Consider the following 15,418-nt stretch of genomic DNA (forward strand, 5'->3'; position numbering starts at 1 on the left):
ATAGGATATTTGTCTTTCTCTGTCTAACTTTTTCACTTATTATAGTAATCTCTAGGTCCATCTATGTTGCTACAAATGGCATTATTTCATTCTTTTTATTGTTTAGTAATATTCCATTGTATAGATGTACCACATCTTCTTAATCTATTTGTCTGTCGATGGATATTTAGGTTGCTTCCATGTTTTGGCTATTGTAAATGGTGCTGCTGTGAACATTGGGGTGCATGTATCTTTTTGAGTTTTTAAGCAAAATTTTGCTTCTATGTTCACTGATCAGATACTTGCCTTTATAGACATACAGCTTCCTTTCTCTACCCCACCTCCAACTTAAGGGTGATTTCATCATTCAGTGGTTACAAAAAAATTCTGCTTTGGGTATCAGGTGTTTTAGAATGACAGTTCTTCAAAAATGATTTCCCAAAAAGCTTATCAGGACAATGATATTTTAGACTAATTATTAAGTAGAGTTGAAGATTCTGCCTTTTAGATTTGCAGTGATTTTATCTTACCTGTTGAATGAGCTCATATTAGTAGTATTTGTATGGAAGTTGGCTGGTAAGCCTTGACTGTGTGATTTAAGAAAGAAGACAGTAGTTCGACTTCACGGCTTGCGACCTGTCAGAGGTAGATGATCTAAATATGCCTTGTGTTTTCATTCTAACAAAAAGTGGCCCCACTATATAGACTTCTAGCTCATTTTAGGAGAATAAGAAGTCTATAATGCATGAATTGTCTAAAGAAGATATGGAGTGGAACTTTAGAATTGAAGAGGAAAAATTTGGGCCAGCAGCGGGATTGGCTATATAATTTTGGGGTGTCTGGTGCAAAATGAAAATGTAGGTTCAAAAGTCAGGAATTTCAAGACAGTGACAGCAGAGCATTCAACCAAGCCGGGGGCCCTTCTGAGCACAGGCCCTGAGTGACTGCCCTGGTCATACCCATGCAGCCTGCCCTGGTCAGAAGTCAAGATGGGAGGAAAGAGGAAAAGGACTGATCTGTTTTTCCGTGATGTTTCCCTCCCTGTGTCCATCCCACTCTTACCTGTGATCCATCAAATGTGACCAGCTCTCCAGGGCACTGTTATGCCAGGTACCTAAGACACTGATGCTTCAACTCTAGTCCATGGGGGAGGGGCGTGAGAGGGAGAGCTGCTTCCACCGGTGATGCGGTTGGGCTGGGCTGAGGTTGAAGGTCTTCTGAAGTGACCTAGGAGAAAAAGCATGAACTTGGGAACCCTGTAACTTTCCAGCAGTGTGTAAAAGTTCTTTAATCTCTCTGAATCAGACTTTTCATTGCTATAAAATGGTGATATTTACCTAGAAGGGTTATTGTATGGATCTGAGAAAATGTGGAAAGTAAACTAGCACAATGGCTGGGATGCGATGGAAGCCCAACAGATGGTAAGTGATGTACTGAGCATGGGTGAGAGGCCTCAAGTCTCAGACAGACTGGAGGATCTCAAAATGCTTGAAGAGCCTCGTAGGAGCTGGCTGCCCCTCTGCATCCGTCCTTAGCTCTGAAGTGCTTCGGAATGGCTTAGAACTCTGTATTGCATCTTCTTCCCAAGCAGGGTAAGAGGCAGTCTGTGAGAAGTCAGTGCGCAGTGGAGTTCAGTCTCCAACACTGAAAATTTGGGCAAACAGTAGAGCCAGAGCCATGGGTCACTGGGCTGCGTCACATCTGCAGGGCTTCCTAAGACCGCCCTGAGCTTTCTGTAGTTTGTCTGTTTTATCCAGTTACGTTTCCATGATATACAAGGGATGCAGCCCAACCCATTTCATGGAGTTTTTCCACTTTGTTTTGGTTTATTATTTGTTGTTTACAGTATTACCTCCAATAACAACATGGAATTTCCTTCCCCACTAATTTGGCCTGTTTCCATTTTGCCTGTTTAATTTCCTTTTTTTAGACTGAAACCTCCACGTGACTCTCCTTTGTTTATTTCCTCCCATGTATGTATCAGCGTCATTTATTACCATGTCCACTCAGAAGAACTTTGTTCATTAATTATAAAGGCTGTTTCCTGGTTCATTGTGGGAGAATATCAGGTGCTCCCTGCTTCTGAGTGCTGCGCGATGGTTTTGATTGGCAGCATCCTCATCACTGTGCTCTGCCAGCAGATTCCTTGCTTTTCAGAGTTTACAGTGGAGCATGGAAGGCAAAGTAACTTGGCTGCAGAAGACCTTTTTCTCAAGTTCTCTGACCTATCTTACCAGTGCCGATTTCCATTTACTTTCATTTGGGCAGCAGCTTACGTGAGCATGAGACCAGCGTTTTGCAGACGTGCTCAATGCCTTGAAGACATTTTCTGAAAACTACTCTGTTGTTAACTAATGAGTGATTGTTGCTTGCAGTACTAGCTACCTGGGGGAGGAGGATGAATGTAAGCTTGGCCCTTCCTTCTGAAAATCTTACAGCTCACTAAGTCCATAAAAATTAAATAGGAGAGGTAACTCAACTTTTAATGTTATTGGAATATATTAGATCTGCTGCCTCGTTTTTCCTGGATTCTCATGAGTGACTGAATGAACTACTCCATCAAACATTTATTTAGTACTTACTCTGTCCATGACATCATCTCTAGGGTTAAGACGCTTAAAAAGACCAGAAGGTAGAAATAGAGTTGAAAGCAAATACATGTAATAAAGTGTTACAGGTGACATGATAGAAATCTGTCCAGAGCACATATAGAGAGGGTGTCTTTATTCTCTTGGCATCATGGGTGGAGGGAAGGTGACACAAACGAAAGCTCAAAGATACTGGACGTATTTGAGATCTGACAGGACTTCCTAACGGCTGAAGCAGAATGGCTGAGGAGGCAGCCGGGCATGGAGGGGGAACGGAGGTGGAGGGAGCCTCGGGTGCCGTGTTAAGGAGTTTGGATTTTTTCTCTCTGGCAAAAGTTTTAGGTGGGTGGAACAGCATGGTCAGATTTGCTTTTTAGAAAAATTACCTGGAGAAGGACAAACTCACGGGAATGTGAATGGAGGCAAGGCGATTCCTTAGGGCAGTTTGGTGCCGGGCAGGCACGGTGTGATTCTGAAGTGGCAATTGGAAGGATGTCGAGGAAACAGACTTTCCAGAATTGGTGTCAGTTTTAACATATCGTCTTTACAGCAGTTGCTGATGAAACTGAGGCTCAGGAAAAGTAACACAACCCATAACTTTTTTTTTTAAATATCTAGTTTACTTAATCTGAATTTGCTTTTATCAAAGAATGCATAGCCCCATAACCAGAACATGGGATCTAATCTTCTTAGAAAAGATAACTGCCTAGCTATCCTTTCGACAAGGTTGGGGGTATCTGACTAACCACACTTGATCCAGAGGTCGGGGTGAAGTCAGGCTGCAGAGCAAGGCTCCTTCCCTCAGGGTTGAATGCACCTATAGTGAGGCACTTAGCATGGTGCTCGCTTGGCGCACGGTAAATGCTCAGTAAATGTTAGCACGTTGTGATCAGCTTATTATCGGTACTTTCTCTGATCAACAAACAGTATAGCTGTTTTATCATTTTAATCCAAATTTTAATATTAAGCACAACCAATAACTATCGAAGAGAACCTTCCTCTGTGCTCCCCGCGCAGTTTGGAAACAGGATGACGGCGGCATTCTGCACACTGTGCTGTAGTACTGTGCGTTGTGATGACTTGTTGACAGCCCTTTCTGCCCTGAGACACTCAGATTCTCACGGTTATGAACGAAACTCCCGAGTTATTTGTGTGTGCCTTGCTGGAGCCCCGTAGAAACGGGTGTTTAATAGATGCTCCTGAGAGTGAAACTTGCAACACCACAGCCAGTGCAGCTTCCGCGTGGCTGGTCTTACATCCACCCACCTCCCTCTCTCCTGCGAGGGGCCAGAGCAAAGTGACCTGCAGATGTAACAGGCAGGTGATGTTTTCCACTTTGCTTTAAAATTTTTATCACTTCACCATTGTCAGAAAGCATCCCTGGCTCCAGAAGCCTGCATTAAAATACCAATCATGAATATCTGAAATATAAAAAGTGGCTGTAAAGGTTGGTGCCCCTTGTGACACTCTTCTCAGCCATCTCATTATCCACAAATCAAGCATGAGAGCTTGCTTTCGTATTTCTTTTCATGTTACCTAACATTTTAACCTGGCTCACACTTGATTCTTCCACGCAGATCCGTAATGCCTCCTGCCTGGCTCTTTCAAGATGGAGGGGACGCCTGAGGGAGAGCCTACGCATGTGGCGTCTAGATTCAAACTTTCCACCAAGGTAGACAGCACAGGACACTGGCTGGTGGAGGATCACGCGCGGATATGGGAAGCTCTGAAGACAGAGGAGGTAAGGCAGCTCCAAGTGGCAAAGTTGGTGCGATGATGGGTTTTCTTAGACTTGAGACTCTCATGCTTAGTGCAGCCATCATGATAGGCCACGGTGGCAATTTTTTATTCAGGGGACGTAGGCGCAACCACAACCACAACTGGAGAGCAAGAAGTCAGGGTTATGTATGTACCTTGAACCTTAATAACTCCACGGTGATTCAGCCAAGGGAGGTAGTCCTGACAGTTAGGGCTTAAAATATACAAGTACACGTTGTCCTTATAGAATCCTACCAAACCTCAATGGAAAATCAACCTATGGTGAGGACGTTGATTCCTCAGGATCAGTTATAACAAGTGGAATTATGTAAATTCATTCTTTGACAGCATGAGGCTAAGTAGCAGGGCTCTTTGGTGGCAAGCAACAGAAATTGACCCAGAATAACTTAAAGAAAATTGGAAATCATTGGAGGATATCAGGAGGCTCACACAATTGACGAGAAGTTTGGAGGACTACGTTTGGAAATAGGGCAGGAACCAAGTCATTAGGAACTGCTCTGAGCCCTACCCCTGGTATGAATTCCAAACTGGTCTCTACCCTTCCCTTATTCTCATATTTCTCTGCTCAGGATGCAAAACCATGGGAAAGAGGGGCTCACGGCCAAGCTTAGCCACCTCTCATTCTGTTGGTTATTCTGTAAAGAAAAAACAACAGAATCTTCCACAAGAAATCATTATACCGAAGCCTCAGAGCTCTTGTGTTTGGAGGCCAAATCTCTAATATCCACATGGTGTGACAATTCCAGTTCAAGGAATTAACACAAGAGCTACAGTCTTATGCATGTGAAATGGCAGCCAAAGCAGTGCAAACCCTTTCGACAGAACACTTGCACAGCAGGGTTGTTCGTTTGTTTTAATCGATAAAACTCCACAGAGAGCTGTTGACGTCTTTGTGTACCCCACCTAACAGGGCCAAGACTGGGATCAGAAAAGTGAGGTGCTGAGGACACAAAGTTTAAGGAGGCGCTCACTCTGAGGTTTGTGTCCGGCACCTGCATCTGATTCATCTGAAGGTTGATGAATCCTTATATTTTTCACACTAGGTGCCCTCCTTGCCTAGCCCTAGTCCTGGTCCCGGCACCCATTTCTGTTCCCCTCCCTTCTTCCCCAAAGGCAATCACCATCCTGAATTTGGTGTTGATCAGTCTCACGCATATTCCGATATATACACTGCATACGGGTCATCTACATCTACAGTATACAGTATTGATTTACATCTTTTAGATTCTATGTGAGCTTTATGCTATATATCTACTGCCACACTTCGCTTTTTTTTACTTAACGTTTTCTTTCTCTTTTGTCTGTTTCCTATGATGTTACATGTAGTTCTAGTTTATTCATTTAACCTGCTTTTTATATTGTATTGATTAATAGAGTCAAATTTATTTATCCATTTTCTTGATGATTAACTTTGTTTGTTATGAGGCAGTGTAATACATTTTTATAGCATAGACACCTAGATGTGGTATGCTAGGTGATGAAGTGTGAACACCTTCCTTTTAACCAGTTGTGACCCGTTTGGTCTCTAAGATGGGGACATGAGTATATCCCCGCCAGCAGCATGTGAGAATCTCCTCTGCTCTGCATCCTCCCAGTTACTGATGTCATCAGACCTTTAAATATTGGCTAATCTGATTGTTTTGAAATGAGGCCTTGCTGTTTTAACATGACTTTTTCCAGATGGGTAATCAGTTATCCTAGTAGCATTTTTTTTTAATGTCCATCATTCCTTCTTTAGCTTGTGATGCTTTGTTTCATGTATCATGTTTCTTTACAGACCCTCTTTGCTGATATGATACCCTCTCAACTATTCTAGCTTTGAAGGAAACCTGGATACCTGACAGGGCAGGTCCCTCCACTGAATTACTGCTCTTCGATATTGTCCTGGCTGCTTTGGGAACTTAGATTTTCATTATGAATCTGGGATGAGCTTGTTAAATTCTGCAAATTTGGAGAAAAACCCAAGTCTGCTGGGGATTTGATAGGGATTGCAATAAGTTTGTTGATGAATTTGGGGAGTATCAGAATTTTTATGATTCAGGGAGTGTCTTTTCTTATTGCTGACTTTAAAGGGCACGCTTCAATTTTTCCACCTCAATGTTTCACCAGTATTTTGTCCTATACTCTTCTTGCTGTAAGGTTTTCATAACGAAGGTTAAGGAAGCTCCCATTCCTTTTCTCTTGTTGCTAAATGTTAATTTCTTTACATGATAATATTTGATCCCTATAAAATAATACACATGTAACTTATAGAGTATATAAAGCAACCACTTGCATGCGAGAGGGCGCAGCTCAGTGGTACAGCACGTGCCTAGCATGCATGAGGTCCTGGGTTCAATCCCCAGTGCCTCCAATAAATAAATAAACCTATTTATTGTGAGCTCACAACCTACTTAAGAACTAGAACTTTACCAATTTGTTGAATCCATATGTTGACTCCTCCTTCCTTTAATTTCCTTCCTTGCAAAGGTAACCTTTTTCTTGAAATCTGTGTTTAATCAGTTTCTGGCTTTTAAGAAGTAATATATATATACCCCTAAACAATATTGTTCAGTTATATGAACTAGATATGCAGTATTTTATGATATATGTATGATTTCTTTGGTGGCTCACTTCTTTCATTCAGCCTGTTTCTAAGATTTTGAGGATTCAGCAACATTAATATATATAGTGGTAATTCATTAATTTTCACTGTTGAATAATACACCATTATATGGTTATATCATGATTTATTTATTCATAGTTATGTTGCTGGACATTTTAATTACTTACAGTTTCTTCCCATAACGAACAATGTTAGTATGAAAATGCTTATACATGTCTTGGTGCCCCTATGTAAGAGATTTTCTAGGTTAATACCGATTAGGTGAATACTGGAGTTGGGTATGTGGAAGTTCTGCTTTGCAAGTTATTACCACATTGTTTTCCAAAGTGGTATCAGCTTACACCTCAACCAGCAGTGCATAAATTTTCCCTTATTCCACATCTTTGCCAAGTTTTGGAATTGTCAGCTTTCTTAATTTTTCCAATCTAGTTGGTATAAAATAGAATCTCATTCTTTGCTCATCAATTCTTTTCGCATTTCAACTCCATCTAGTTTTCCTTTTTCTTTTATAATTTACTTTTCTGAGGGTTTAGCTATAGCAAAAATCTCTTTGTGTGTGTGTGTGTGTATTCTGTCCGAAGATGCTTTTATTTTGAGTACACTCTTAGATAGTTTAAATACGTATAGAATTGCAGGTCAGTTTCTCTCAGTGCATTGAAAACATTCCATTATCTTCTGCATTCTGTCGTTTCTGTCGTTAAACCAGCTGAAAATATAAGATTCATTTCTTTGAATATATAGATCTTCCTTGACTTACAATGAGGTTACATCCTGATAATCCCATTATAAATTGAAAATTTTGTAAGTCAAAAATTGCATATAATGCACCTAATCTGCTGAACATCGTGGTTTACCCTGGTTTATTTTAAATGTGCTCAGAATAGTTACAGTTCTAGAGTTGGGCAAAATAATCTAAACACAAGATTTGTTTTATAATGAAGTGTTGAATATCTCGTGTAATTTATTGAATATTGTAGTGAAAATGAAACAACAGAATGGCTTTATGGGTACAGAATGGTTGTCAGTGCAGTGACTGTCACCTTTGTGACTGCATGGCTGACTGCGTGCTGTGGTTTGCTGCCACTGCCCTGCAGCTTGAGAGCATATTTCATTGCATGTCGCTAGCCTGGGAAAAGGTCAAAATTCAAAATTGGAAGCATGGTTTCTACTGAATGTGTATCACTTTTGTACCATCAGGAGTTTGAAAGATTATAAGTTGAACCATCATAAGCTGGGGACCGTCTGTGATACCTTTTCGCTCTAACTACTTAGATATTCTCTCTGTTTTTGCTGTTTCGCAGTTTTACTCTTCTGTGTTTAGGTGTGAGTTTCTTCTTATTTAACTTCTTAGAAGTCATAGGGCTTCCCAAATATGTGGACTGGTGTCTTTCATCAGTCTGGAAACATCTCTGTAATTTTCTTTTCAAATAATTGCTTTTCCTTCATTTTCTTTCTCTGACTCCATCAAGATTTGTATCCATTTTCCTTATGCTTTACTTACGTCCCTCAACCTCTTTCAGAGTTGCTGTCTTTTTCCCTCTCTGTATTGTATTCTGATTAATTTTAGATCTATCTTCCAATTCACTAATTCTTTCTTCAGTTGTATGTAAGATGACATTTAATCATTGAGTTTTAAATTTAAGTTATTCTAGACTTTATTTCTAGAAGTTTAGTTTTGTTCTCTTAATATCTCCTAGTCATTGTTTTAAGTTTCTTGTTTTCTATTCATATTTTTATATTTAAAGCCTATTTGTCAGGAACTTTGAAGGCTATGTGGTTTTGCACTAGTTTTAAGTGAGTGAAAGAAGACGTGACGCTTTTGCCTCAGAGCCAAAAGGCTTTATTAGTCAAGGAAGAAGCAGTAGCCAGAATGGCAGCACGTTTGTGTCGGTTCCCTGTGTTCCAGCTCCTACTGGAATGACATAAGTGGGTGCAGATAGCTGCTTGCACAGGGGATCACTGACCTTGGGAGACTTGCCAGTTTACAGTGGACAGTAAGCAAGCCCACACTTTCTCCTAGTGGGAGACATTATCTTATCCTTGAACGTTACTCACTGCAGACACAGGTCTGAAAAGTGGTCCAGGTCGAGATCAGGTAGAGCCTTGATTTTTTTTTGAACAGGAGAGGCTCATAGAAGAGTGTTTTTCAACAATATTAACTATAATGGTTTTATATTCTAAGTTGGCAATTCTGATAGCTATGGGTCTTATTCAACTATCTGTTTTTTCTATTGGCTCTTGTACTTGTTTTGTTTCTTTGTGAGTTTTATGACTTTTGAATGTGGGTTCATCTTTCTTGGAATGAAAGGAGTCTTCTCCAGAGAGAAATTGCATTTACTTCCGGGAGCACTACCAACTGGGAGTCACTTTAAAATAAATTCTCAGCTTGAGGTTTTTCAGGCCATTCAATGTGAATACAGGCTGGAAACCTATAGATGGGTATCTTGTGGTAATTAATTCTCAGTGGAAATGACTTCCCCCCCCTGTCCCTATTCAGAACCATATTTCAAGAGAGATGGTTTTCCTTACATTGTCAAAGAGGGCATGAGGTTTAACACAATAAGAGTTTATTTTTCAATCACGTAATAGCCTAGTTTAGGTGTTTCTGATGGTAATGCAGCTTTTCTCCATATGGTGATTCCGGGACACAGATTACTTTATTCTTGCAACTCCAGCATTCCCTAGGATCTAGGAGTCTTTTGTGTTCAGCTAGAAATTAGCAAAAAAAAAAAAAAAAAAAAAAAAAAAAAAGAGAGAGAGATTGAAGAAGACATAACCCAGCTCTTAACCCTCTTGGACCAGAGTGACAAGCATCATGTCACTTTACATTCTGTCACTGAGAACTAGTCCCATTGCCCCACATGGATGTGAGGGAGGTGAGGTGGAGAAATGTAATCTCTAGCTGGGCAACCACTTACTGGCGATGACCCAGTACTATGGAAGGGGAAGCACATGGTTAATTTTGGGGGTCAGTGAAATAAGTGTCACAAAGACCAAAGCTTAAGTTTTCCTGGTTTGGCCAGTGCCCTCTAAATGGAAGCTGACTTCAGTGCCTAACTCTGTGGGTTCTTTTTCCTATAGGTTTTGGCTTTTAAGAGTTCTTAATTTTTTGCCCACCTATCAATATTTTGAAAAAGGTATTTTAGTTTTATTTTATCAAGCACTTGTTAAGTTTTCTTAGTGGGAGAGTTAATTACGGTAGTCAGTCCACAATATTGGTGGAAATGTGAGCCCTGCACTCTTCTGTGAGTAATTTAAACAAGATATGTCTTAAAAATACATGTTTTTTAAACTTTTTCCTCCCACCCACCCGGCAGTCTGGTGCTACTGTGTCACTAGCAACCTGTTTAAAAGGGCCACCGCTGTTGGGGACAGATGGCTTCAGTTATGCGCAAGCGTGTGCTCTGGTGCTGTAGCCTGACCCCCAGCACCACACGCAGGTGCGGTGGGGGCTCAAGGACGGCATGTTTAAACTCATTTTAAAGAATTATTTCATTTGGCAGAAAGTGACATCTAGATAATTTGGAATCTTTATTATTTTTGGCCAATTTACTTAAGTACCTCCTTACACAGTATTCATAACTGACTTCTTATAATCACTTATGAATTTTGTGTAGGCACATATCAGCTTGGCAAATATATTTGAAATTAAAATATTATTTCATCTTTAGTGTAGTAATTAATTTTCACTACTCTAAATATACCCCTAAAATATGAATATTTCATTTTTTAATTATAAACAATACCTGCATATGGCAGAAAATACAGACGTCTTTAATGAGTGATCAAGTATGAAAAATAAAAAATAATGAGGTTTTATTAAAAATTCATTTTTTTTAAATGAGCAGAGGAGTAATGAGGAGATTGAACATATTTTTGTGGTGATGAAAATGTTCTATCCTTTGATTGCTATTGTGGCTACATGGATTTACATATTTGTCAAAATAAGCTGAATTATACACTTAAAATGGATATGTTTTATTATGCATCAATTATGCCTCAATAAAGTTGATCAAAAAAGTGGGCAATAGAGTGGGGGAACAGAGTTAAATAAATCAATAATTGCAATACATTGTGATGACTGCTGCCATAAATATGCCCACAGGTATTTTGAGAGCCTACAGCATGGAGGTGTGACCCAGTGTGGGTGTGAGCCTGCCTAGGTGGGTGGGAGGGTCATGGAAAGAGAGCCTCCAGCGAGGTAATACTTGAGTCCATTCTTAAAGGAAAAGGATTTTAGAAGGGGAATCAGAGCAGATATTCCTGGAAGAGGGAAAACTGTGTGAAGGGCAGTGTTGGAGAGGATGTCCTGCATCCAGAGCATCTGCAGCTGAAGAGGAAGGGCAAGAGGTGGAGCTGAGAGGGACGAATAATGAAAAGTCTTCATGCCTCACTCAGACATTCAGAAATTACCCCGTGGGCCTTGGCGAGTCCCTGCAGGGTTTTAGGCAGGGCTGGTGGCATGGTCAGATGTGTTTTTTAGAAAAGCTGCTCTGCCACACTTGTGGAGGATGGCCCAGAACCCTTCAGGTCTGCTGCAGGAGCCTTGGTCTCTTTCTTCTCTGTCTGTACTCCGCTAGTCAGCGCTCACCTGGGGAGTATTCGTGGTGGTTCTTTTTTTCGTGTTGGGACTTCTCTTTCCAGCTAGACTGTCCTTGAGACCATGCCCATTAGTTTTAATTCTGCTTCACCTAGAAAGCCCCAGACATCGACATGCTGCTGGACGCAAGTTGAAATAAATACCTGCTGACTAATGAATCATTTTCATTGTAAGTATGTAATCGGGATTCCATAGTGTTACCGAAGGCAAGTTCGTGTGCCCGCTGCACCATGAGGCCAAACAAACTGAAACATGAATTTGAAGCAGAAAAATGTTTATTGCAGGGCTGAGCAAGGTGGCTTATGCCCAAGGAAACCCCAAACTCCTTGAAGGGTTTCAGCAAAGCATATTTAAAGGCCAGGTAAGGGAGGGGGCGTTGCATGGAACGCGATCGGCCTGTGCGCAGTCCTCTGACTGGTTGATGCTGAGGTAACAGAGTGCTCAACACGATCAACCCCGAGGTGCCGGAAGGTCTGTCTGGGGCCACGCGCTCTAGATCCAAGTAGTTCACTTCTTCCCGTTGGTGGTGGTTTTAAGCATCTGAAAAACTCAGGAAAGAGACATGAGGTACTATTATCTGGGTGCTTCAGAGGGCTGCAGAGGGGGCTACAGCAGAGGATATGCAGGGGGAGGGGTCTGACCCTGGAAGGCTCCACAGGGTCTTGCTCAGTTACAGTTGTAATATGTTATTTCTCTAAATTGTGACGTCAACCAAAATACTGACGTTGCTGGGTACGAAGGTGATTCATTTGATTCACTGCTGGATAGTAGTAAGTGGCTGCGATTCTTTTTGAGGGAGGGGGGTTATTACTGATTGAATTTGCACTGAGTCATTCACCATGCACTGGACTTAATCTGTGTTTAGTGTCTTACATTTGTGAGAAGGCTGCCAAGATAAGCAACGCTCTCTGTGGCTATGAAACAGAGCTGCCCTCTGTGTGAAGTTAAACTAGGGAATGCCTGTATGGAGACTGGACATGTGACCTCTCCCTCTCTCTCCAGTTCAGGAAAGAGACCCTATGTTGTAACATCACATTTTTGGAGGAAGAAGTAGTAATGTGTTCATCATGCATTCTTTGGAGATTAAATCATACTCATCTGAGGAACAGGAAGAGAGAATTAAAAAAAAAAAAAAAAAAGAAAAACTGGATGACAGTTTGGACGAGCAGTGGGAGTGCACTGTATTCATCTCTAGAGAGCCAGCTCTTTGCAGAACTTAAAGGCAGTGCTTCGATGACAGCGCTAGGGCTCTTTGTGATTCTAAATGACTTCCTTCTTCCCTCTGCCACAAGCTTAAATATGAAGCAAAGGGATAGAAATGTCCTGCCTAGGAATTTATTAACATATAAACATGCTTTGAAGAATTTGTACTGAGATGAGTTGACATGACCATCAGCAGTGAGAAATGGAATACTGAGATGGAATATTGGTCTGTAAGGGAGCGGGAACATCATTTACTGACCACCCACTCTGTGTCAAGAGCTGTCCTTGGCACTTTCATACTCATCCTTGTGTTTTAATTGTCACAGCCGTAGGGACATTTTTCGTAAGGACTTTGAAGATTAGAGGTGAAGGGGCACATTCAGAGATACCTAGCCGGTAAGATTCAAACTCAAGCTTGTCTCTCTTTGTTTATAGTTTTATCTCCTCATGAATCTCTTTACCAAAATTGTTTAAATCAGTCTGATTCTACGTTTGGTTTCCCTGCCCAGGTGCCCGGACTTCGGCTGATCCTGGCCAGGGCAGCACCCTCAGCACAGTAGGTGGCACCAGTCTTGTTCTCCTGGAGCTTGGCTCGGCGATGTCTCGTGTGAGCAAACACCAGCGTGCCCACTGAGCCGTAACTTTTCTTCCATTCCTCAAAGTGTTGTCCCCATGTGTGTGGCTGGGTTTCCATCTCAGTTCTCGCATATAGTATCCTGGTATCTCATGGTGGCTGCACCCTGCCCTTAACTCCATCCCACGTAAATGGAGCCCCAAACTTCTGCTAAGCAATTTTTAGCTCTTTTTTTCCTGTGTAACTGAATTCTGCTCCACATACCCCAAGGTATTGATGGGGGTCCCATTGTGAACAGTCGGATTGTTTGGAACCTGGGTGTTTTCGCCCATTCCCTGAACTGCTTCCCTGGGCGTGACACCTGCCAGAATCACGTCAGAGTCTCCCTATGTCCTTGAGACACTGCTCACCCAGCAGGCTGCTTTCACCACGGGGCACACGCTGCTGTCAGGAGGTCTCTCTAGCTCCAGTCTACCCACTTTTCTCTTCTTATTTTTATCCACTGGCTCTTGCTGCCAGAATCCCAAGTAGCCCAGTGTAAGACCATGTGAATTACAGCATGACGTTTTCAGTAAGTTTCATAGTCTAAACCGAAGAAGGATATTCCGGATACCAAACTTTTACTATGGTTACGTTCTAGTGTTGCGTTAGAAGGTGCTCAAGTATCATCTCCTCAAGGAAGGCATCCTCGATCCCTGTGGTCAGGGTTAGTGATGCTCCTGTGTGGTCCCACCTCTGCTTGTCTATCTCATGGGGCTCATCACATGAACGGTGCTTAGTGTATGTTTATATATTGCTGTCTCCCGAGCTGGAGTGTAAACTTCTTGAGGGCAGAGCCTCTGTCATTCTCATCTGTGCATGTCCAACATTATTCACAGTGTTTGGCACTTAGTAGGTGTTTAATACATATTTACTGAATACAGAAAATATAGAGAGGGATTAAGAGCATGGACTCGAGCCAGACTTGCTCATGACTTCGTCCAATTTCTTAATCTCTCTGTATTTCAGTTTCCTCATCTGTAAACAGTGTATAGTAGTAGGTTGTTGTGAGAATGAATTGAGATACAATATGCAGAGTGTGTAGAACAGTGTCTCCTACATAGTAAGCAATGGATGCAGAGTTTTATCATTATTGAATGAATCAGTGATGGGGAAAGAGTACAAGATGTTGTCCCGTGTTGCCCTACTAGTTGCACAGCCGTTTTGACCACTGCCATCTGAATTCAAGACTTCCCCCACATCCTGGAAGGCCCCACACTCTGGGGTCCTTTCTGTGCTTTTAAATGACTGTGGTATTGGGACTGCTAGACACAGCTAGCTCCTTGACTCCAGTGAGACTGCCCCCACTAAGGTTCGTATGTGCTGATCTTTCAAGGAGGAAGACAGTCAACCCCAGTTAAAGAGCATTGTGTTGGGATATGCAAATAATTTGGGGGAGTGGCCAGATGGCGGTGTTTCAGAACCACTCAGCTCCACCCTCTCTCCCCTGTGTGAGGGGTGGGGTGGCCAAGTCAGCAGTGTGCTCCTCCGGGATAGTCTTCTTGCAAAGGAGTGGGCAGGCTGGGCTCCAGACCTCGTGTTATCCAAGCTGCCGACTCAGGTGACCTTTTGAATGGGGAAAAGAAGCCCTCTGGGAGGAGAAAATAGGATTGGTATGTCGAGCGCTTTCTCCTGTAAAAAGCTCTTAGACGTTTGCAAGCCAGCATGGCCTGTCCTGTTTGGCTCCCGGTCCTAGAACAAGCCTTGCCTTCACCACATCAGACGTGGACATTTCCTTGCATTTTACTATAGAGAGAGGAAAGGGAACTCCAGGTGAATTTAGGAAAGAAGGAAAAAGACCAGTTTCTTGGGGGCCTGGAAATCATTCCTTCGTGGGGTTTGCATTCATGTGGGTCTTAGGTCTCCAAGAAAAAGCTTGCAAAGCAGTTCTGTTTCAGCTCATTGTCTTACAAACTGTGTCTGCTGTAAATCTCAGGGTCTCATTTTATTCCCTTGAAAACTCCATTATGTCAGGACGAGCTTGGCATGAGACAACGAAGAGGCAAGGGATGGGGGAGAGGAGCTCGCAAACTGAAACAGTCTCATGAAAG

At 42.0% G+C, this 15,418-nt stretch overlaps 1 protein-coding gene and 1 non-coding gene across 3 annotated transcripts in view; one reads left to right on the forward strand and one right to left on the reverse strand.

Moving 5' to 3' along the window:
• RGL1 (ral guanine nucleotide dissociation stimulator like 1) overlaps positions 1–15,418 on the forward strand; it is a 257,819-nt gene that overhangs the window by 95,298 nt on the left and 147,103 nt on the right. For both annotated transcript variants that reach the window (XM_074349938.1, XM_074349937.1), the window contains exon 2: positions 4,145–4,308. In XM_074349938.1, the coding sequence (XP_074206039.1) occupies positions 4,177–4,308 (132 nt within the window). In that variant the 5' untranslated portion in view covers positions 4,145–4,176. The remainder of the gene's footprint in view (positions 1–4,144; positions 4,309–15,418) is intronic.
• Positions 10,279–10,417, reverse strand: LOC123616863 (small nucleolar RNA SNORA76). Its single transcript, XR_006724898.2, has one exon. It is a non-coding gene; the product is annotated as a small nucleolar RNA SNORA76 (small nucleolar RNA).

The sequence above is a fragment of the Camelus bactrianus genome, chromosome 21, assembly GCF_048773025.1.
Source record: "Camelus bactrianus isolate YW-2024 breed Bactrian camel chromosome 21, ASM4877302v1, whole genome shotgun sequence".
In the NCBI taxonomy this organism is placed as follows: domain Eukaryota; kingdom Metazoa; phylum Chordata; class Mammalia; order Artiodactyla; family Camelidae; genus Camelus; species Camelus bactrianus.